Raw genomic sequence first — 23,109 nt, 5'->3', positions numbered from 1 at the left:
TCGAAAATGGGCACAACAGCGGATCTCCAACCAAAGTACAATGATTCACCATGGCTTGTGTTAAATCAAGCATAAATGCATGCACACACACACATTAAAACATAATCATCTCTATGCCAACAAGGGAGATGTAGGAGTGTATTGAAGGGTGTTTAAGCATGATAGTTTTCTTTTTTGTTTGTTTTATTAAAATAAATGTTCATAGAAGTGTTTATATAGAAACTTAGCCTATTTTTTTTGTAAATTGCTGTAAAACATTTTTTCAAACAATAAAGACTAATTGTTAGATATTAGATTGTTTATTGATGGTTGTATATGGTTCACTTCCCTATTAAATGGAAACATCAGCACATAACCATTTCTCTAAAATCCCATATATACCACAGTCTTGCACAACATTACAAAAGAAGCACTGCTTAATCAGCTACATTGACAGTGTAATGGAACAAAAACTGAATCATTAAAGTGTGGGGGGTTTTCCTTCTTTCTTTTTATTTTCGACTGAAATAAACATTTGAAAGTTCATATAGGCTAATTTAGGGATTTGTTCACGAGAAAGGTTTCGAGTTGGATATTCCGCTGGGCACTGGACTACAATCAAAGAAAGAAATCTAAAACATTATTAGTAATATTAAGTTCTATGGGCGTTTAAGGGTTCTTCAAACGCTTTGCGAATCTTTAAAAAGAACCGGTTCGCTGAACTGAAACTATCGCTAAGGAAGTTTGAACTGTATTCGGAAGTAATAGTGAAAACTTTTATCTTTAACTTTTAAAGGAACATTCTTCAATATGTTTTATTTTTTATTATTCATTTCATGGATTGTCTCTGCTGATGTGTCGGCACAGCTAACACCAATCAGAGGTAAGACTGAGGATTCACATCATGGGATATTATGCAAATGTAATCAACCTCTATAAAAGTGCGTTTCTTTTTAGAAGAAATATTTGATTCAAGCAAACAGCGCAGACTACAATGGACATTCTCACCACCAAATGCTGTAAGTGACCGGTTTTCATAAATAGGCTAGGCTAGCCTACATGTTACATTTTTATTAGCCTATTAATTTTTTATTTTGTACAAATATAATAGCCCTAGTGTTCAACCATTTTTGAGCAAGTTTCTTACAAATAATGGTAAAAGTGATATTGTTTGAAAAACTGAAATTAATTTTTTTAATTAATATTTTAAAATGTAATTTTGTGATGGCAAAGTTTAATGTTTAGCTTCAGTGTCACATGATTCTTCAGAAATCATTCTAATATGCTGATTTACTGCTCAAGAAATATTATTATTATCAACGTTGAACAGTTGTGCTGCTTAATATTATTGTGGAAACCATGATACATTTTTTCAGGATTATTTGATGAACAGAATGTTCAAAAGAACAGCATTTATGTATAATATTATCATGTTTTATATGTTTTTAATGTTATTTTCTTGCTGAATAAAATAGCCTGCTCTTTAAAAAATTATTTATACAGATTATATATATATATATATATATATATATATATATATATATATATATATATATATATATATATATATATATAATTTATTTATTTTTACAGATAATAAAAAATAAAACAGATTATGTATTGTTTAATACTGGTAAATTTTTAATCATTAAAATTGAATAATGAATCAAAATAATGATTTGCTTCTCTTTTGGTCAATGTAAGTGGAAGGAAACACAAATGCAGCTTGGAATGGACTATACACACTCTGTCTACCAAGCTTGTAACCCAGAATTGAATAATGATCCCAAAACACTATGGACCAACTGGATCCCCAAACAAGATGCCCAAGAACTTTTTCTGGACCTAAGTTTTGCCCAAGCGGACCAACAGCCTGTTTATATCTATGTGCGAGAATCGAGCCAAACGCAGAATCAGTACTTTAGAAGACCACAAAGACCACCTCTCCTCAAGATCAAAGTCCAGCATCCATTTCCTGATGCTGTTCCTCAGGATAAGCACCTGACCCATGCTAAGGGCCTTAAATTGGGAAAGATCTCTCAGAACGGTGTTTACCTGGGATTTAGCTACAGCGGCAAGTGCACTATTATTGCTTCGATCCAGGTGTTCTTCCTGAAATGCCCAACACTTGTTTGGAACCAAATGGGATTTGAGGAAGCAGAAGCAGGACGGTTGGGGAGAGGAGCATGTGTGAACGGTTCTGTGGAGAACAGCACCCCAAAGATAGGGTGTCAAACAAATGGGACGTGGGGTCCACCACAGCGGTTATGTGTCAATGATACAGGATACCAGACAAACGGAAACAGTTCAGAAGGTGAGACAATGTTATTTTTGACAATCTAAGTAGAATCAAGAGAGAGCGAAAAAAGAAAATATGTTTAGAATTCTTATGCCAACAAAGCATAAATTATACACAATCTTCACAGAGAAAGCATTTTCTGAAAGGTAAAAAAGTGGTAAAATCCTTAGAATCCCTAAAGCATTTGAAATTGCACCCTTGATAAATCAAAATGCTTGATTTTCAACTTTAACATTGCTTATATAATATAATATAATATAATATAATATAATATAATATAATATAATATAATATAATATGTCTTATGCTCACCAAGTCTTGTTTTTTTCCTTTTTTTCTTTTACCTAAGTCTTCAGTGTCACATGATCCTTTAGAAATCATTCTAATTTGCAGATTTTTATACCATAGTAAAAACCACTTAGAGCATCTTAGCAACTGCATAGCAGTGCCCTAGCGATAGTATACAATGCCCTGGCATCATAGAAAGGAATTTTTGCACAGAAAAGCTTAAAATGCAGTCTAAGTTTTTATGGTTACAGTGATATATACAGTGCTAAAATTGTATGTTGTGTGTGTGTTTCAGTAAGACCTCCAGGCAGCCTGTTATCCGCTCCTGACTCCATAGCTGATTCCAGTCTGGGACTCTCTCCTGTCCTAACTGCTGGTCTAGTGTGTTCTGTTCTGGTTCTTCTCATTCTCATTGCTGTTGTGTTCATCTTTGTAAGGCATCGCAAGCGCAGGTAAACATATTGTATTTGAAAATGCAAATGTCTATGCATTTGCATGCTTGTCCAGCATAAACAAGTCTTGGTCCTTCAAAATCTCTGGAATAATGGTCAGTGCATAAAATAGCAATAGTTTTTTTCTGTCTAGGGCAAGTGAATATATCTGTATTGCATAAAATATATTGTTTGCTGCTTTGTGTGTATGTGTTCAGTGGAGGTCAAGAAACAGAGCTCATATCCAGATCTGATGTAACTCGATACCGACGTTCTCAAGAACAAGTATACACTGCTCAACAGGAGATAATCAACAGTGAGTCTACTTCTATTTTCACCATGTGTCAAATAGTTTATATCTCAGCGTTCATGCTTTTCTTCTCAGAAATGCATGTTATAAACTTAGTTGTGAGCTACAATCTCACACTTCCGAGTTTATATCTCGCATATTTTTTTTTTAATTTGCTCAGAATTGCTAGAAAATAAGTTAGAATTGTGAGATATACTCACTCAGAGAAGACTTATTGTAAGATCACCATTTTAATAATTTTGTCGTTTTGTGGAAACAGGCTTCTATATTTTCTCCTATGTCATATAGAAATATAATAGAAACAATTCTATTCACGAAAATAGATTTTAAAATTCATTAAGAGTAGACTATAAATCCGTAAAATGAATGTGGATAGTTTAATTTATAATCTGGGGTCTTGCGAATCCCTAAGAAAGCTCAGAAAGAATTTGAGATCACTGTCCAGTTCTGTATACACAGTTAAAATGATGATTTTCATTCAGCTTGCGGGATGAGCAGCTGTGATCAGAGCGGTCAATGTAGGTCTTATCCTCCCAGAAGTACAACACTTGGAGAGGAAGTGTCTCAGCGTGACTATGGATATGAACAGCTGCATACTGACCGACCTCAGTTAGAATCCACAAGTACGTTTGAGTGAGAAGTCAGTTTTGCAGTTCATTCCTGTCATCTATACATTCAAATTTCTGACAACTCTGACTCATACCAAGTGTGTTACCAACAATCATAATACTCAATAAAAGCATTAAAATAGAGTCAAAATGCATATGCTTATTTTAAAAAGAGGTTTACAAAAGGGGAGACCTTTAGAAAAACTTACATTTTGAAATTCAAATAGTTGAAATGTAATAATCTCTACCCAATTTGCATTCAATAAGAATATATATATATATATATATATATATATATATTAGGGGTGTCAACGTTAACGCGTTAACGCATGCGATTAATCAAAAAATTTTAACGCATTAATATTTTTTTTAACGCAGATTAATTGTTTGATAAGGTTTGACCCCAACTTCTTCCCGTCATCGCAGCGTGGAAGGTTATCTATCATTGTGTGATGATAACAGCGAACCAGTGTTGCCAGGGTAGCAGCACAAGTGGGCTATTTTGAAAATACAGTCGCGGGAAAAAATTACAGAGCCGTGGGTTGTGGTTTTTTGGGCTACTTTTTTAATGTACCACGGCCGCCCAAAGTGTATATAGACAAATAAAAAATAGATACTTTCGGAAAGTATTCAGACCCCCTTAAATTTTTCACTCTTTGTTATATTGCAGCCATTTGCTAAAATCATTTAAGTTCATTTTTTTTCCTCATTAATGTACACACAGCACCCCATATTGACAGAAAAACACAGAATTGTTGACATTTTTGCAGATTTATTAAAAAAGAAAAACTGAAATATCACATGGTCCTAAGTATTCAGACCCTTTGCTCAGTATTTAGTAGAAGCACCCTTTTGATCTAATACAGCCATGAGTCTTTTTGGGAAAGATGCAACAAGTTTTTCACACCTGGATTTGGGGATCCTCTGCCATTCCTCCTTGCAGATCCTCTCCAGTTCTGTCAGGTTGGATGGTAAACGTTGGTGGACAGCCATTTTTAGGTCTCTCCAGAGATGCTCAATTGGGTTTAAGTCAGGGCTCTGGCTGGGCCATTCAAGAACAGTCACAGAGTTGTTGTGAAGCCACTCCTTCGTTATTTTAGCTGTGTGCTTAGGGTCATTGTCTTGTTGGAAGGTAAACCTTCGGCCCAGTCTGAGGTCCTGAGCACTCTGGAGAAGGTTTTCGTCCAGGATATCCCTGTACTTGGCTGCATTCATCTTTCCCTCGATTGCAACCAGTCGTCCTGTCCCTGCAGCTGAAAAACACCCCCACAGCATGATGCTGCCACCACCATGCTTCACTGTTGGGACTGTATTGGACAGGTGATGAGCAGTGCCTGGTTTTCTCCACACATACCGCTTAGAATTAAGGCCAAAAAGTTCTATCTTGGTCTCATCAGACCAGAGAATCTTATTCAGGTGTTTTTAGCAAACTCCATGCGGGCTTTCATGTGTCTTGCACTGAGGAGAGGCTTCTGTCGGGCCGCTCTGCCATAAAGCCCCGACTGGTGGAGGGCTGCAGTGATGGTTGACTTTCTACAGCTTTCTCCCATCTCCCGACTGCATCTCTGGAGCTCAGCCACAGTGATCTTTGAGCTCTTCTCCCCCATCAGTATAATCAAACACAGCTGGACTCAAATGAAGGTGTAGAACCATCTCAAGGATGATCAGAAGAAATGGACAGCACCTGAGTTAAATATATGAGTGTCACAGCAAAGGGTCTGAATACTTAGGACCATGTGATATTTCAGTTTTTCTTTTTTAATAAATCTGCAAAAATGTCAACAATTCTGTGTTTTTCTGTCAATATGGGGTGCTGTGTGTACATTAATGAGGGAAAAAAATGAACTTAAATGATTTTAACAAATGGCTGCAATATAACAAAGAGTGAAAAATGTAAGGGGGTCTGAATACTTTCCGTACCCACTGTAAATCCTATTATTTTAAATTTGCGATTAATCATGATTAATCACAGTCCATGACTGTGATTAACGCGATTAAATTTTTTCATCGATTGACAGCACTAATATATATATATATATATATATATATATATATATATATATATATAAAGAATGTGAATGTATTAATTTATAACTTGGTGAGAATTATTCTGACTTCTGATAGAAGACTTTGGCAAGCATTTTGAAATATTTTAGTCAATTATTCATTTTTGGTTGCTTGAAAATTAACTTATTGGTTATGTATAACTTAGACATTATTCTCATCCTTCACTCTCCATTTTTTATGTGTCTCTGTCTTTCTGTGTCAGGATCAGTTGAGATGTTTGAAGGGATGAGTGATAGGCTGCTGTGTGATCTTAGAGACGTGATGGTGGAGCGTACAAAGTTGACAATGGGCCAAAAGCTTGGGAAAGGTATAAACAAACTCTCACCCTGATCTTTTTTTCTGCACAGATATAAAAAATATACTTTTGAAAAGGTTGAAATGCATCCATTATTATTTATCGGAGAGTCCTATGTAAAAAAAAAATGTATCCAGTTTACACAAAAATATCTACATTGATAATAGTAAGAAATGTTTCTTGAACAGCAAATCAGCATATTAGAATGATTTCTGAAGGATCTGTGACACTGAAGACTGGAGTAATGATGCTAAAACTTTGCCATCACATGAATAAATTACATACATAATATATATATATATAATAAAAATATGTTTAAAAAAATGTAATTTAAAATATAAAATTTAAAAACAACATAACATATTAAATATATTCCATAAAATCAAAACATGCATTCAAATAGAAAACTTAAAAAAAAAAAAAAAAAAGATTGTACCAATCCAAATATATAGGTGTATATAAACATGCATTTGGATATTTTTCTTCGACTATTTAATTATATTTCATTTCAATATTTTAACCTAACCTTAATTGGTAAATGTAATGCATATGCTACCCATATAGAAAATAAAATGAAGTGCAAATTGTTTTAACCCCAAAATCAAATAAAAATTAGTCAGTGAAAACATTGGTAATCTTTTACTTTTGTCAATTAAATAAAGGTTAAAGAGAATCAACAAATCACAGATTCTTGATTTTTTTTATTGCATTTTACAAAACATCCCAACTTTTTTTTGGAATTGGGGTTGAATTTTAAAAAGGAATAATTTGATTGAAAACAGTATTTTGATTGTCATTTTGCATTCTGCAAATGGATTCTTATATTGGAATTTCTCCATCTGCAGGAGAATTTGGGGCCGTCTACGAGGGCATATTTTCCCCTCAGAAAGGACAAGATATCAGAGTGGCAGTGAAAACCTTGAAAGGTATAGTGTATATAATGCAGAGAGCAAGTAACTGTAAAATATGAGACTCTGATAATAAGTTAAAAAGTATGATCTTAATTTAGAATTAAGTACAAGCTTGAGACAATGCAATTTACACAATTAATTAAATCAGCCTCTTTCTTGCTGTCATGTCACTAAACATTCCTGTCAAATCAGGTGCAGTCCACAGTAAAGAAGATCTGGAGTCCTTCCTCAAGGAGGCAGAAATTATGAAGCATTTTGATCATGTGAATGTAGTTAAATTGCTTGGTATGTCTCTCCTGAATTAAATGATTATTTCATGTTTGAAATCTAGGCTAAAATGTATAATTTATGTCTAGTTGGAGTGGAATATTTTGGATAACCTGATTTCAAAGGGCACAGACGTTTCCATGGCAACTGGTCATCTGTGGCCTGTATAGGCCTGTCCAAGGGCAAAGTGTGAACTTCCACAAGTTCCTCTGGTGATGCCTGTAGCTGCACATTAACAGTGGGATACGCTTGACTTTTACCTCCCGCTTGTCTTTGACCTGCAGAATTATGGGTGGGTGGGGGGCTGTTCCATTGTAAGAATTAAATGGATCATAGCAACTGTAATGTGCATTAATGTAATTGGCATCTGTCCAATACTATGATGTTCAGCAACCAGTCAAGGTCATGCAGTATGTAGTGATTGCCTTAAAGGAGCAGATCAGCTAAAACGGAAATGATTGATAGAATGATTGTATACCCTATAATTATTCATTATATAGCCTACTACATATGCATGAAGATTCTTCAAATGCAAATGCTTCAAAAAAAAAGAAGAAAAAAGGCCGAGGCCGTTTTGAATGTGAGAGACTTCCGGTGTCATCCGCTTCCATTTATTTTACCTGTCTATCCTGCTTGATATTGCAGAATGGTAATTGTTACTATATTATTTTAATTTATTATTGGATTGGATGAGACAGTATTCTAATTAAATTCAACATCTAGAGATGAATGCTACTGACAGATAGAGTTATTTATGTCCACAAGGGGTCGCACTAAAGCGGGATCCGGAGTCCTCTATCCATGTACCGCTTGTTATTCTTCCGTTCATGAAGCATGGAGATCTACACAGCTTCCTCAAAGCGACCCGCTACGGTGATGTCCCTATGGTCAGTCTCACACATTTACAACACCTGCTTTTGAACTTCTCCTTCTTTATACTCTTGTTTCATATAAAGGGTTAGGGGATTAAAAAGCACATATCTGAATATATACATTGCGTCTTCTCTCCAGTTTGTGCCTTATCAGAGTCTTCTGGGTTTCATGATTGACATTGCTGCAGGAATGGAGTATCTCAGCCTTCAGGGTTTCTTACACAGAGACCTGGCTGCCCGCAATTGCATGTGAGTCCACAGGAGGGCAGCAAAGAGCACATTACACAATAATGTCCTGTTAATACTTGCATTGATTGTCTTGAGAAGAAGCCACACCTAATTATGAACAAAATGGTTTTCCCCATACTTACCCAGTGCTGGACTTTCACAGGTTGGGGGATGATCTGCATGTCTGTGTGGCTGACTTTGGCCTGTCTAAGAACATACATTCCAGTAACTACTACAGGCAGAAGAATATGGATGTTAACATGCCTGTTAGGTGGATGGCTATAGAGAGTCTGTCTGACTTCTTATACACCACCAAGAGTGATGTGGTCAGTCCTATTTATGCTTCTAATGCAGTATTAATACAGTGCTTTGTTTTAAAATTTATGACTGTTTTGTGTGTGTGTGTGTGTGTGTCTAATGTAGAAATGAGTGAAATAGGCTCGTTGTGTCATATTACAAACTGAACAATCAGAAGAATGCCCCCCCACCGTATAGAACATTGAGAAAATTTCTAATCCCAATTCTCATAACCTTACTGAAAAATAAATAATAATAAAAACAGAATGATATATATTTTTTTAATTGCAGTGTTTTGCAGTGAAGGAATAGTTCACTCAAAAATGAAAACCAATGGATGATTTACAGTTAATGGGTGCCGTCAGAATGAGAGTCCACAGCTGATAAAAACATCACAGTAATCCACACCACTCCAATCCATTAACAAACGGCCTATGGAGAGGAAAGCTGTATGTTTGTAAGAAACAAATCGTTGAGATATTTTTTAACTTCGAACCATTGGTTCCGTCTAAAATACAAGTTCTCTATCTAATATTTCTTTCTTCAGTAAAAAGTTGTCTCATCTGAATGAGGAGAGAAATGCTTTACAAATATGCCGCTTTTCACTTCACGAGATGTTAATTGATGGACTGGAGTTGTGTAGATGGGTTGTGGATTATTGTGATGTTTTTATCAACTGTTTGGACTCTCATTCTGACGGCACCCATTCACTGCAGAGGATTCTTTGGTTAGCAAGTGATGTAATGTTGAAGTATTCCTTTAATTATTAATCATCAATCAGAATAATAAGAGTTTAAAAAAAAACCTTAAACATCCAGTTAAACACAAACTGATTGAGTGGAAATGGTCCAAAAAATAGTTTCTTATATATAAAATATATTTTTTGTTTTTGTCTGTGGGAAAAATATGACCTGGATACGTTTTTAATGAGATTTACCCACCAATAAATATTTATACCTTATGTCTCACAGTGGTCTTTTGGAATAACCATGTGGGAGATCACATCCAGAGGGAAGATACCTTATCCAGGTATCTCTGGTCATGAGCTCCTGGACTTCCTGGAAAACGGACACCGTCTCAAACAAGGGGACAATGACAGTAAATTGTAAACACGTTTTTCATCAAAACATCACATAAAGTAGCACTGAAAAAATTGAATTGTTATTTGTAGACAATTCTGTTTATCAGGAATCTGTGACTAAGCCTTTATCAAAAACTGTCTAGTGCAAGACTAATGAAATCAGTCCTAGTAGCAAAAGTTTAGGTCTTTTTTAAGAATCCTCACGAGTCACGGCGGTAATGTGCTTATGCAGCTGGATTCTAAATCACTGGATATAATGATGTTTTGTGCATGTTTTAGAAGCATAAATGGCAAGAGGGTTTTTTAAACTGCAGATCTGGAAGATGATTCGGTCTAGTGCTTTTTGTGTTCTCTCTTTGCTGCTCTCCTTCTCCATTTTCCTTTGACTCTTCCTCTGTCAGATATGAGCTTATGTTGAGCTGCTGGCACAGAGATCCCTCTCAGAGGCCAGGATTTGGAGAGCTGGGCCAGAGCCTCAAAGCACTTCTGTCTGAGCTTCCACCCCTGGAGGCCAGCAATGAGGCCCACTATATCAACCTGGGTCTGGAGGCAGCCAGTGATCACCAGCACAGCGCAGGGACCCTGGAGCGTGAGGTGGAGAGGATGATGTAAACGACATATACCTGCCTAAACCTGTGGGCGGCTTTGTTCTATTCCAGACCTGTGAGGGAAGAGAAGGAAAAGGATGAGGAGGAAGACCTGCTGTGCATTACAATTTAATATGAGAATGTAATTCGCACTATGCAATTATTAATACATATTTTAAGTATTATGATGAGATTTCGGTTTCACAAATGACATAAAAGTACACATTGCTAGAAGTACATGAGATAATTCATATTTATCAAAGCATATGATACATATTTGTGATTCATATTTTTATTTTTCTACTTCTCTTTCTACACTGTAGCCATTACAGTATATTTTTTAATTGTTTTTTAATACTCTTATTATTTAATACACTTATTACCATTATATACAGTGCCCTCCATAAGTATTGGAACAGTAAAGACAAAATTGCTCTGTTTGCTGTGGAGTCAAGACATTTGCAAATATGATTAAAAGATGAATATGAGACAAAATTACAGATTGTCACATTTCATTATTAGCTGTTTTAACACATACATGTTTTACTGAATAAAAAGGACAGCACTTTTAGAGTTCATCCCACTATTTGATATGAGCATAAGTATTGGGACAGATGAACTTAAGGCAAGTGTAAAAGATTAAAAGCTATTATTTACATGCAGATCCCTTGCGTACAATCACAGCAGTGAGTCTGTGGCCCATAGACATCACCAGACTCTTGGTCTCATCCTTTGAAATGCTTTTCCCAGCTTTTAATGCAGCCAATTCCAACTGTTGCTTGTTTTGAGGAGTTTCTGCCTTTACTCTCCTCTTCAGCTGCTGAAATTCATGTTCAGTCGGATTTAAATCTGGAGATTGTTTTGGGCAATCTAAGACTTTCAATTTTTTTGCCCTTATAAACTCTTTGACTGAACTGGCAGTGTTTTGGGTCATTGTCCTGATGCAATATGAAGCGCTTTCTGATTAATCTGGTGGCATTTTCTTGAATATTGGTAGCCAAGATGGTTTTGTACTCTTCCAAATTCATTCTGCTGCTGCCATCAAACATTAAGTCATCATTAAAACTGAGAGGGCCTGTTCCAGAGGCAGCCATGCATGCCCATGCCATCACACCACCTCCACCATGCTTTACAGATGAGGCTGTGTGCTTGGGATCATTTGCAGTTCCTTTTTTTTCCTGTTTTTGCTATAACCCTAATTGACTTCCTCTTTTCTTTTAGCATCAAAATTGCTTGCTTTTCTCTCAAAGTCAGCTCCCTCGTCTTCATCCTGGGTTGTGTGTGTCATCATCGAATGCAAGATTCAGAATGCAGAAGTAATGGATATAACTGATACGACACATTCCCTGCTTTTAATATCTGAAGAATTAATTCAACAGGACACAGCTTAGAAAGAGCTGTGAGGCAACTGTTCCAATACTTATGCTCACATCAGATAGAGGGGATGAATCTCTTAAAGTGCTAATCCTCTTAGCTGGTAAAATATTTATGCATTGAAACACCCAATAATAAAATGTCACATTCTGAAGTTTTGTCTCATATTCATCTTTTAATCATATTTACAGATTTCTTGACTCCACAGCAAACAGAGCAATTTTGTTCTTATGGTTTCTTATGGAGGACACTGTATATATATATATATATATATATGTGTGTGTGTGTGTGTGTGTGTTTTATTGTACATAAGTTTTGCATGTAGTGTCTTGCCTTTCTAATATCTAAGCACCTCAATAAAATATGGATATGTGTGTGACTATTTGATTGTCATATTGGCATATGATTCTCATGCTCCAAACACTGTAATGGCATGGGAACAATTATTCTAAAATCTGTAGTTTAAAAAAATATAAATTAGAATAAAACACACACACACATTTTATTATATGTAATTATGTTTTATTTGTAATGTCATTCATGATTGTTTAATTATATATATCCTCCTGACTACCAGAAAAAAGTTATGAATTTAGTATTTTTTTTATGTCATTACTTTGTGTAGAGCATAAGGGAAAAAAAGTAAAAAATAAAGTTTTTGAAAAATGATATTTTATTAACATATTATGATATCCCCTGTAGAGGACACCAGGACTCACTTTAAAAAAATACAAAACATGAATAGACACGAAAAAGCAAAAAACAGCTGAATTTTGTTTTTAATCACCAATATATATATATATATATATATATATATATTTTTTTTTTTTTATTCCAAACTTTGAATAAAGATGATTCTCAACTAAGTTAAGAAAGATACCATTTTGATATACCATTTTGCTTTATGCACTGCAAAAAATGCTTTTCTTACTTAGATTTTTAGTCTTGTTTCCAGCCAAAATATCTAAAAATTCTTAAATCAAGAAGGATTTTCTAGACAAGTAAGAAAAATAATCTTGTTTTCTGTTTGACATAAGATTATTTTTCTTACCCCATTGGCAGATTATTTTGCTTGTTTCAAGCAAAAACTCACTTAATTTTGACATGTTTTTTCTTAAAACAAGACAACAATTTTTACTTGTCTAGAAAATCCTTCTTGATTTAAGAATTTTTAGATATTTTGGCTGGAAACAAGACTAAAAATCTAAGTAAGAAAAGCATTTTTTGCAGTGTGCAATATATGTGTGTAAATAAAATGTCCATAAACCAGTTTTCCCTTTATAGATAGGCGTTATAATAAGTTGGCTCGGTCAGTGGAGTGTCTTGAATCTCTGTCACAGCAGTCCGTAATGCCACGTCATCTGATGTCACTGCCGCACCTGCGCAGCCATCTTGTACTTCGAGCGAGGGGCAGATCGGAAGGAAGGAAGAAAAGCAGAACAAAATAACAGTGTTTTGCGTTATATGGTCAGTAATGTCCGTCAAGTGACTGAATCCAACGAGAAGACCGTGTGATCGGAGGGGCTACATCAGAGAACGCTGCCCCAGTGCCTCGGGATTCCAGACCTACAAGTCATCCTCTTCATCATTATCGCCTCTGCTCGCAGAGAAACGAGTCCGATCTCCTGCTGAACCCGACGACAACGACACAAACACACCATGAATCCAGAATAGTGAGTATTTGACGGCGGGACTAACGTTAGTGTCGCAGATGTCGGTGTTTGTGTAATCACGAAGCGTTAGCTTTGTCTAGCCTCAACGGCTAACAACGTCCGGAACTAACGGCAAACTCAAAGGATATCTGCTCATTCGGCCTTTTATTTGGGCGGCTTCTTACTCCGACGAGCAGTGTTATCGCTGTTGAACGTTTACGATGTAAAACGGTCGTTATTTAGTGTTTATAGCACGTAATTGTAGCATTTGCCGTATTGCGTGACGTCATTTCGCTTGGTTTTCGTTGCGACGGAGTGACGTCATTAGTTTGCTGCTGAATCCAGCTGTCACAAAAAACAAAAACAAAAAAACCCCCCAGCTGTCAAACTGGATCTCGCATATGAGCGCATATGCCCTTTAAATGCACGCACGCACGCGGTGTTTTGAACCATACGCGAGCTTGTCGTCGCGAGGCGTTCAAGTGTCATGTGGTTTTTATTAGGCCTGTGAATTGAAAGTCAGTTTTACAGCTGGAAGAGGTCATGAGGGGGGAAAGCTTCGTATTTACTGTGTTTTCTCAGTAGCGTGCGGTCAGCTTACAAGTTTGCATACATACAGACGTCTTTAGCTGAATATTACATGAATATCCATCCGTCCATCAGCTATATTATAAGGGCATCTATTTCACCGGCTACAATGAACACAAACCTGTTTCAAACACTCCCCTGTTTGCCATTGGTCAGTTAAACAGGTAGTCCCGCCCCAAACTCGTGCCATTGAGCCAATGTTGATGTGTCGGTTCTGGTCAGGATGCTCAAACAAACAGATTTCACTTCCTTTCTGTGTTGTAAATGGCGAAGGTGTACGCTTTCAAATTAACTGATATGTGTATCAGCACTGGCCATTGACCGACCCACTTACATCCAATTTATGGTGTTGGTTTCATTGCAGAAAGTGCTTGACTAATATGTACTTGTTAAAACACTGAAACGGGATTATTGTTTGTGGGTATAACACCTCTTGTTATTCTCTTGCCACATGCAAACGCTCTGTGTATCATTAGCATGCTGAGAGTCATGATTGCTTCACAACTGTTGTGTGATGCAACATTTCTCACTCTGTCTAATGTTAGACTTGAATTCAGAAACCAGAATAGGTCCCTCGTTGCGACAGTCATCGCTGGAATCAGATTGGCTCAGCTGTATTTTGAGCTGGTGGCAGGGGATACTTTGTTTATGCTGATTTTGTTTTGAACCTACTTCACCATCAGTGTGAACCAGATTCATCGCTGTTGGTTTTTGAAAATGGCAGTTGATTTTGCAACTTGTTTCCAAACCAGTTAACATTTTAGCAATACTGATGCCACTTTTTTATTATATCAGTTTAACCTATGAAAACCGAATGTGATGTGCTGCATGATTAGTTCAAGACTATGGAGTGTCATTGATATATTAACAGGACAAAGTCAATATGCACACACAACTCTTTACAGTCCAAGCATCTTTGCTGTTGGTCTTACTGTGTACAAAGAGAGAATTGTTACGTTCACATGAGCCAAACTACTTCAGACCACATGATTTACAATAGTGATGATAAGCGTACAATACAGGTAGCATAATGTAACTACTGTAGCAGTGTTGTTGTTGTTGTAAATGAAAACTAAAAGTATTAAAAAACAGCTTTTGTTAATGGAAATGAAGCTTGGATAAAGTAGATGAAAAACTTAAAAAATGTAAACAAGAACTAGAAATGAAACTGAATGTATTGAAATAAGTTGAGGTAAACCGAAATAATAATAATAAATAGTATATAAATAATACTAACATGACGCTGTATGGAATAATCAAATAAAACTTGAGGTACTATACTATTGTAATAAACCATTTGACTATGTAATTGTCCTAAGATACAAAGTTTGAATTTATATTCAAAACTGAAATATAATCATGTTTGTATATTAATGTATTGCTCTTGTTTTGTTTTAGTAAAAAAAAGCATGACAGAATTATGAAAACAAACTCAAATTAAAATGAAAACTGAAAATATAACAAAGGTTGTTATTATTATTAAAGGTGATTCAAAATATTAGCATATAAATAATACTAAATTGACACTGTGTGGAGTGATACATCTTTAGGTATTAAAAATGTTATAGTGACCCATTTAACTTCATAAGATATAAAGTTTAAATTGATCTTCAAAATGGTGTATTTAATGTATTACTGTTGTTTTTCTAAATTTTAGTGACTACCTGTTCAAACTGCTCCTCATCGGTGACTCTGGAGTCGGGAAGTCGTGTCTGCTGTTGAGATTTGCTGTGAGTACAGGCACAGATGGGTTGTTTTGTCAGTTTTTGCTGCCAAACATTCGTTAAAAATCAACTGAAAACATGCAGTTTGCAAATGATATTGAATTGACTGAATGTATTTAATAGTAGATGTAGTATATCCACAAATGTTAATGTTTTCATTCTCTTTTCTGTTTGTCTTTGCTCCTGCAGGACGACACATACACTGAGAGCTACATCAGCACCATAGGCGTGGACTTCAAAATCCGCACCATTGAACTTGATGGCAAAACCATTAAGCTACAGATTGTAAGTCTGTGCATCCTCCCTCATAACACTCATTTTTCACACGTTCTGTGATAGCATGACGGTCTCTTGTATGCACACCAGTACATGATGATGGCGACCTTGGGTCAGTAGATGAATCTTGTAACTCATTGTACGCGTGAAAATGGGGCCAAACCTTTATTAGAAACATGCATAGTTTGACATTACTTAAAGTTCTCTTCTTTCTTTCTTATAGTGGGACACTGCAGGGCAAGAAAGATTTCGAACCATCACCTCCAGTTACTATCGAGGGGCTCATGGTATCATTGTGGTTTATGATGTCACGGATCAGGTGAGACGTCATCAGAAATTCTCCTCTCTTGTTTGGCCTTAATTTAACGAGGCACAATTTGCAGCTGAATTGATAATGAATCGTTGTCAGTAAGTCTCTCAGACGTTTACCACATTTTTCTGTAGTTGTGATGCTGTGTAAACTGTGCTGATGACCTGCTTGTCAAATTTGTGTTATTTTAAGTGCATTGATGGTAACACCAGTGTTATTTTAGTATTGTTATTAAAATGCATATTAATATTTTGAAATAGCATTTATTTTTAGATTTTCAGCTTTCATTTTAATCTGTTTTTTTTTTTTGCCTTTGGTCCTTTTGTCTTTTTTTGTATTTCTATTTAGCTTTATTTTTTTAATTCAATTTTAGTTTTAGTAATTTTAGTACTTATTAAATTGAAGTTAAAGTTAAGTAATTGCCAAGGCAACATTTCTAATGTTTATTTACGTGTTCCCATATAATATTTATGTTTTATTTCAGCTTTTACTGAAAATGATTTTAATCATTTTAGTTTATAATAACAATCCAGGATAACACTGCTTCATTTATCACATGAAAGGTTGAAATTAAGAGTTTTTTGCTTTCTCTAAAGGAATCATATAACAATGTGAAACAGTGGCTACAGGAAATAGACCGCTACGCAAGCGAGAACGTTAACAAGCTGCTGGTGGGGAACAAATGTGACCTTACCACCAAGAAAGTAGTGGACTACACAACAGCCAAGGTATTGATGTGTCAAAATAGACATGTCTAATCTGTATAAGTTTCTGATTTGAAATCTCTGTTCCCTTTTTTTATCAAAACTAGTGGACTTTTCAAACCCAATTGCTTCCCATTTTTGTGACATTGGTAGCATAATCATGTACTTACCCCTACTAATACTGCTGCTCATGCTGTGGGTTAGAGATTTGAATAAATGTTAACTTAATGTTTAAGCGGCCTTGCACCGTTTGTTTTCTGGACGTGAATGATACATCAGAATGTGCAGCTTGTTCTAAGCGCTTTGATTTAGACTTGCATTGCAAGAAACCGGAATATCATAAAGACTTAGGTTTGAGCTCATGTAGCCACTTATAACACTTAAAGGGTTACTCCGCCCCAAAATGAAATTTGTCATTAATCACTTACCTCCATGTCGTTCCAAACCCGTAAAAGCTTTGTTCGTCTTTGGAACACAATTTAAGATATTTTGGATGAAAACCGGGAGGCTTGTGACTGTCCCATTGACTGCCAAGTAAATGTCACTGTCAAGGCCCAGAAAAGTATGAAAGACATTGTCAGAATACTCCATCTGCCATCAGTGGTTCAACCATAACGTTATGAAGCTACAAGAATACTTTTTGTACGCAAAGAAAACAAAAAATAACGACTTTTTTCAACAATTCTTCTCCTCTGCGTCAGCGTAGCGCCATTTTGGAGAGTATCGGCTGGACGAGAACTGCGTATGCTGTTCTGTGTCAGCCGCACCACATGGATACGCTGTTTTTGTTCAAATCAAAGCGTAAATAAGCGTAGAAGACGTATCCATGTGGTGCGGCTGACCTTTTGACAATATTTGGATTTTCTTCCTGTATTTTGTGCATCGTGAACAGTTCTGTCTGCCACAGTATTTCCTCCTCTTTGTGTCTGTCTTCAACGTCTCTGGCCTCTGTTAACGGCCGTTTACAGACTAATTATAACAATTGCGTTAATATTTCCACACAAATGGCATTTTGGAAAATGATTGCAGTGCAGTTTGTGTGCAAGCACGGAACAGAAGAGAGTCTGAAATAAAACAAAAAATGTCCAGTCGATCGGTTCATCTGTACTCCACTGTATAAATTAAATATAGATTAATCATTGTTAAATCTACAAAAAACGGGTATTTTGACAGGCTACTTTTGTATACCCATTCAGGTGGCTCGCGTGTGTCAGAGACGCGGCTGTCTGTGAGCATGCTGTTCACACAGAACACAGCACCCATGTATGTTAGTGAATGGAGTTGTCTTTCATGCCTGAATGCTTTTTAATCGCTTGAACTTTAAATTAACAAGGCTTAAAAACGCATGCAAAACTTTCGTGACGACGCTGAAGTGGCCTGAACGGGGCAAGTGACAAATCCGTCTACTCTCCCGAGCGTCCTTCACACTGGCCCCGAGCCATCAGGCACTCCTTATTGTCGAGCCCTGCTGCCGATAAAGCTTTTTGGGCAAAAAAAACAACAGCATTTTGAAGTGCCTTATTTTGATTTCTTTTTACCTTAAAGGAATTTGCTGATTCTTTAGCAATCCCCTTCCTTGAGACGAGCGCTAAGAATGCCACAAATGTGGAGCAGGCCTTCATGACTATGGCTGCTGAGATCAAGAAGCGCATGGGCCCTGGAGCGACAACCGGAGGAGACAAGCCCAACCTGAAGATCGAGAGCACTCCTGTGCGGCAGTCTGGCGGCGGCTGCTGTTGAAGAGCCTGAGCGTGCACATACACAAACAAACACACACACACACACACACACACACACACACACAACCATCCCTTTCCCTCTCAAACGCATTTTCTCACACACACCAAAAAAAAAAAAAAAAAAAAGCATTCTCACAGGAGGAACCACTGCATTAAGAGCCAATGTCTAACAGCCTTATGGCTTCATTTATGACACCATAGTCTTGTTTTTATTCTCCTTAGCCTTTCCTTTTGTGTAAGACACCTCACCCATTTTTCCTCCCTGTGCACATTAATAACCCCACCCACATCCATAGCCCCGCCCTCTGTGCTTAAAGTCCAGGATGGAGCTTTAGTACAGTCATATGTCCATGTATAGAAACAAATGAGAGCAGATTTAGGGGTGATTCTCAAATCCTCCTTTTAAACAACTAGCGAGGTTGCGCTAAGAACGTTAACCTGTCTCTAGTATTTCTAATTCTGTCACGTCGTCACTTGAATGAGGTTTTGTGGGCGAAAGCATGGCTTCTGAGGCTGAATCGACAGGAAGTCAACTGCATACAAAGTCGGCAATATTCTGTACTTGTTCTCATCCTACTAGTATATTATTGTTATTATGGTGATTTTTAAGACTGATTTGTGTTTTGTTTTTCTGTAGGTTTTTGTTTTTCTAATGAAGGCTTGTACAAAGGCTTACTGCTGTCATTGATATGGTCTGGTCAGGGAAGGGGCGGATGGGGATGTTTTTTTGTTCATAATCTGGATTTTGGGGGCCTAGGCTTTAGGCTGGGTGATGAAAGCTACTGTTCCCTCTATTACCTCAATGACCTCTGCTACTTTTGAGTGTTCGGCCATCACTGGTTCAAAATGAATGCACGAACACCATCTTGACATGTGGTCAGCACTTTTGTGGCTTTGGTTTGAAACCTCAGATCTATAATTTGGTGTCGTTTTACCATCTTATTGAGCCAGACTTCCAAGCCGTAGTTGTCTCTGCTGCCAAAAACGGTCCATCATGCATTGTGTGTTTGCGCTTTGTATTTATTTTACATACGGTAAATATATTTACATATTTGTGAAGGGCCTTAATTTCGCCACCGATGAAAGCGTGGTAGTTCCATGGATCCGGTTCAGTGTGCTGTGTGTTTGCGTGGGAATATTGTGTATTACATCTAGGAATATTGGGACTGACTGGTCCAGCGCAGGAGACCGGATATGACCTCCCATGTTCTTTAATGAGAAATATTCGTATACTTATAATCTACCTACAGATGGATCTTTAAAGGTCTAGAAGCTCATTTAGATGTTGCCTTTGGTGATCAAAGAGGTTTATATGGATCCTGCACTCTTCTCCACATGGTTCCAACTCAATCTTATCAGCATTTTCAAACGACAAAACTGCAAATGATTGGTCTGATGACAGTGTTTTTGACCTGACTGTTTTATGTACAACGTGGATCTAGAAAACGTAGAGTTTGTGAACTTCATTAGTATTAGTGCATCACTTGATCTTAACTAGTCGCACCATTGTGATATTAGATCACTTTCCATCACTGAGCCAGTGTAATCTAGTTTTTACACCACTAACATCTGATGCTAACGTAACCGCACATTCTCGTCACTAATATTGTGTGCTGGATTTGCTTGTACTATATTGTGAGTGAACTGGTAGCGTCAGGATGGAGGGAGCAGTAGCAGGGATATGGGGATGTGTGTGCAATGGCTGGGAAGGAGGGATGGGCAAGGGGCAACTGCGTTTGGGAACATTCCTTTGATTTTAAAACCGGTCCGTCGTGGATCCCGCGTTATGTCTGTGTGAAAATCAAGTCTCATTTAAACTTGCACTCATTCACACACTAAACAAGTGCTTTTTTGGGATGCGTTCGGAAGGGTCATTGTTTTCTCAGAACGTCTGCTGTCTTTTGATCGATGAATTTTGTGGTAATGTGTGGGGTTATCGGAAAGATGAAGGGTATGGGGTGGGGGGTGATTACTTATGAATGTGATGGAGCGTTCTTATGCTTTTCGTCTTTTTACTTTTTACCCATGTCATTTGCACATCTCATTTTTTGAATTAAGACACGGCGATGGTAAAATGGCAAGCACCTCTTTAGTAGTTTTCCCTGTCTAATATACACGCTCTTTCTCTATCCCTCTTTGCTTGCTCACCCCGGTGCTGTTTCATAGCTGGGTTTGATCTTGTTTTCTCTTCTCTGTACATATTATAAATATATATAATAAAATGATCAACATGAGACTTAAAGATGACTTTTTCCTGATTGCTTTTCTGTTGTGTCGAGTGAAATATTGCGTGGGTGGTGAGGTAAGTATCACTTCCTGTGTTAGCTGGAAATTTGATGACTTATCATTTTGAAAGTTGAATCGCATAAAACCTGTCAGGAACATGTCTGTGGTAATTACAAAATATGTCATTTTTAATAATACAAATCATTTTGTCTGGACTGGATGATTCTCATTACTCTGTTACAGTATAATGTAGAATGTAATGAGAATCGTTATTTAGAATAATGAGAATTACAGACAAACTCGACAGTAAAACATCTGGATGCATTATAGTAATGAGAATTGGTGAATGAAATGTGGCTGGCTGTCATGCAAAAATGTCATAATACAAAAAAAAAAAAAAAAAAACAAGTATTCAATTAACATTTTCTTTTTACAAAATATTTTTTTTAAATCTTGGTTTTGGGTGAAATATGACCTGGTCATATATTTGCAAGATCTACCCATTAAGCTAAATAATGTGACTTTCCAGACCAGTGTTATTAATATTATTTCTATGCTTGTTTATGTTGATTAAGCATTTTTTTTTTAACTATATAGATTTAAAAAAAATATTAAATGCATATTTTAACACTTTTTTCATGTGCTTTTTCATTCTTATTTTTATATACATTTATATATTTAAGTTTATTTGTTACTTTGTTACTTTAGCAACTTAAAACATTTATTACAATTGATTTCTGATTTTTTTAAGTTCATTTTTGTTTTATCTAAAGGTAATATTTATATTTTATTTCAGGATATTTTAAATATTTTAATTAAACAATAAAAACAGTGTTTCAGACAGACCTATGACCTCCTTTTTATTCTTAAATTTACTTTCGATATAAGCAAACCACAAAGTAGGTCTTTACCCTACCATCTACCATGTGATAGCAGAGTGAAGGTCACATGAATCCTCCTTTTCCAAATGTGCCTATTGGTCTCCACCTAGTGCCCTGTTAGCATCCTAACAAATGATAAAATGCATATTTATTATAGCATATTTTACATTAAGGATATGGTGGGGTAATACATTGATGTACATTTTGTATTAAAATCAGTGACTGTGCAATAGTACTGTCTGAAGCAAGACATTATGCCTTTATCTGTTTATTTTACTCTTTCTCCTGTCAGATGACTGACTATAAACACCATTAATAGAATCCATTTGATATGATATTTTACCTGTTGATTTACTATATCTCGTGTGCTTGTTTTTGTCTCCAAACAGACAAATTTGGAGGCGCATGTGTAGTAGGGCTGAGCCAATGACCTTCAGTTATTTATAGCCAGTCAGAGTAGCTGCAGTCCGTATGCAGGATCGTACCGTTCTGCTCAGACTCCCCTGAGATAGAGAGAGAAGAGGAGATAAGAGCGGATGCAGCATCTCTCTCTAATTTCTCACTGTGCCAGCTCATCAGAATCGCTAAACCGAGACCCTGAAAATGTAAAGAGATCTGAGCATTCCTGTAGTTCATGCATCACACACACACACACACACACACAGGCATGTGGATGCTAAATTTAAACTGTTTTTGTTTTGTTGTATTTCTGTCTGAGAGCTGGTTGATAGTTTTGTCTTTGTCTTTTTGCTTTTCATTATTTTCTCTAGCACAGAATTTTGCATTTCTGATTAGGTGAATCTCACTGTCAAATACACGCCCCAGTCAAATTTCACACCAAAATCAAAAGAAAGAAACAGGGATATGCCTATTTTTTAGGATTATTTTACAAGAACCCCCCACCCCCCATTCGCATGAGAATATCATTATAGTTTTTAAAAGATATAGATAGATAGTCTCCCCAGTTTTAAATAAAACAATTGTAGGCCTATTGCAATAAGGACAATTACATTCACACCAAGAATAACTTTAATGTTAAAGTTTTAAAAATTGTTCTAAATTTAGAATAATAGCAGAATCCACACCACAGCTATAAGGATATTGTTGGAATCACT

General features: G+C 36.4%; 2 protein-coding genes across 5 annotated transcripts; both read left to right on the top strand.

Annotated features, from left to right (window-relative positions):
• Window positions 1–471: 471 nt before the first annotated feature.
• On the top strand, window positions 472–12,048 carry si:ch73-40a2.1 (tyrosine-protein kinase receptor UFO). 4 transcript variants are annotated; one of them, XM_058780576.1, is made up of 14 exons: window positions 472–862; window positions 937–998; window positions 1,684–2,293; window positions 2,862–3,018; window positions 3,216–3,313; window positions 3,790–3,930; window positions 6,185–6,289; window positions 7,123–7,203; window positions 7,381–7,473; window positions 8,221–8,342; window positions 8,467–8,576; window positions 8,719–8,881; window positions 9,824–9,957; window positions 10,335–12,048. In XM_058780576.1, the coding sequence occupies exons 1-14, from the start codon at window positions 790–792 to the stop codon at window positions 10,543–10,545; spliced, it is 2,160 nt and encodes a 719-aa protein (XP_058636559.1). In that variant the 5' UTR covers window positions 472–789; the 3' UTR covers window positions 10,546–12,048. The 4 variants fall into 4 exon arrangements, with proteins under 4 accessions (XP_058636559.1, XP_058636561.1, XP_058636560.1 ...); XM_058780578.1 differs by lacking the exon at window positions 3,790–3,930; XM_058780577.1 differs by lacking the exon at window positions 7,381–7,473.
• A 1,176-nt stretch (window positions 12,049–13,224) lies between these two features.
• On the top strand, window positions 13,225–21,129 carry rab1ba (zRAB1B, member RAS oncogene family a). The gene is made up of 6 exons (XM_058780726.1): window positions 13,225–13,567; window positions 15,792–15,864; window positions 16,048–16,143; window positions 16,358–16,453; window positions 17,041–17,172; window positions 18,694–21,129. Exons 1-6 carry the CDS (start codon window positions 13,554–13,556, stop codon window positions 18,886–18,888), a joined length of 606 nt encoding a protein of 201 aa, XP_058636709.1. The 5' UTR covers window positions 13,225–13,553; the 3' UTR covers window positions 18,889–21,129.
• The last annotated feature ends 1,980 nt before the right edge of the window (window positions 21,130–23,109 follow it).

Source organism: Onychostoma macrolepis, chromosome 07 (assembly GCF_012432095.1).
Source record: "Onychostoma macrolepis isolate SWU-2019 chromosome 07, ASM1243209v1, whole genome shotgun sequence".
Taxonomy (NCBI): domain Eukaryota; kingdom Metazoa; phylum Chordata; class Actinopteri; order Cypriniformes; family Cyprinidae; genus Onychostoma; species Onychostoma macrolepis.
This window is presented reverse-complemented; position numbering and strand designations above follow the sequence as displayed.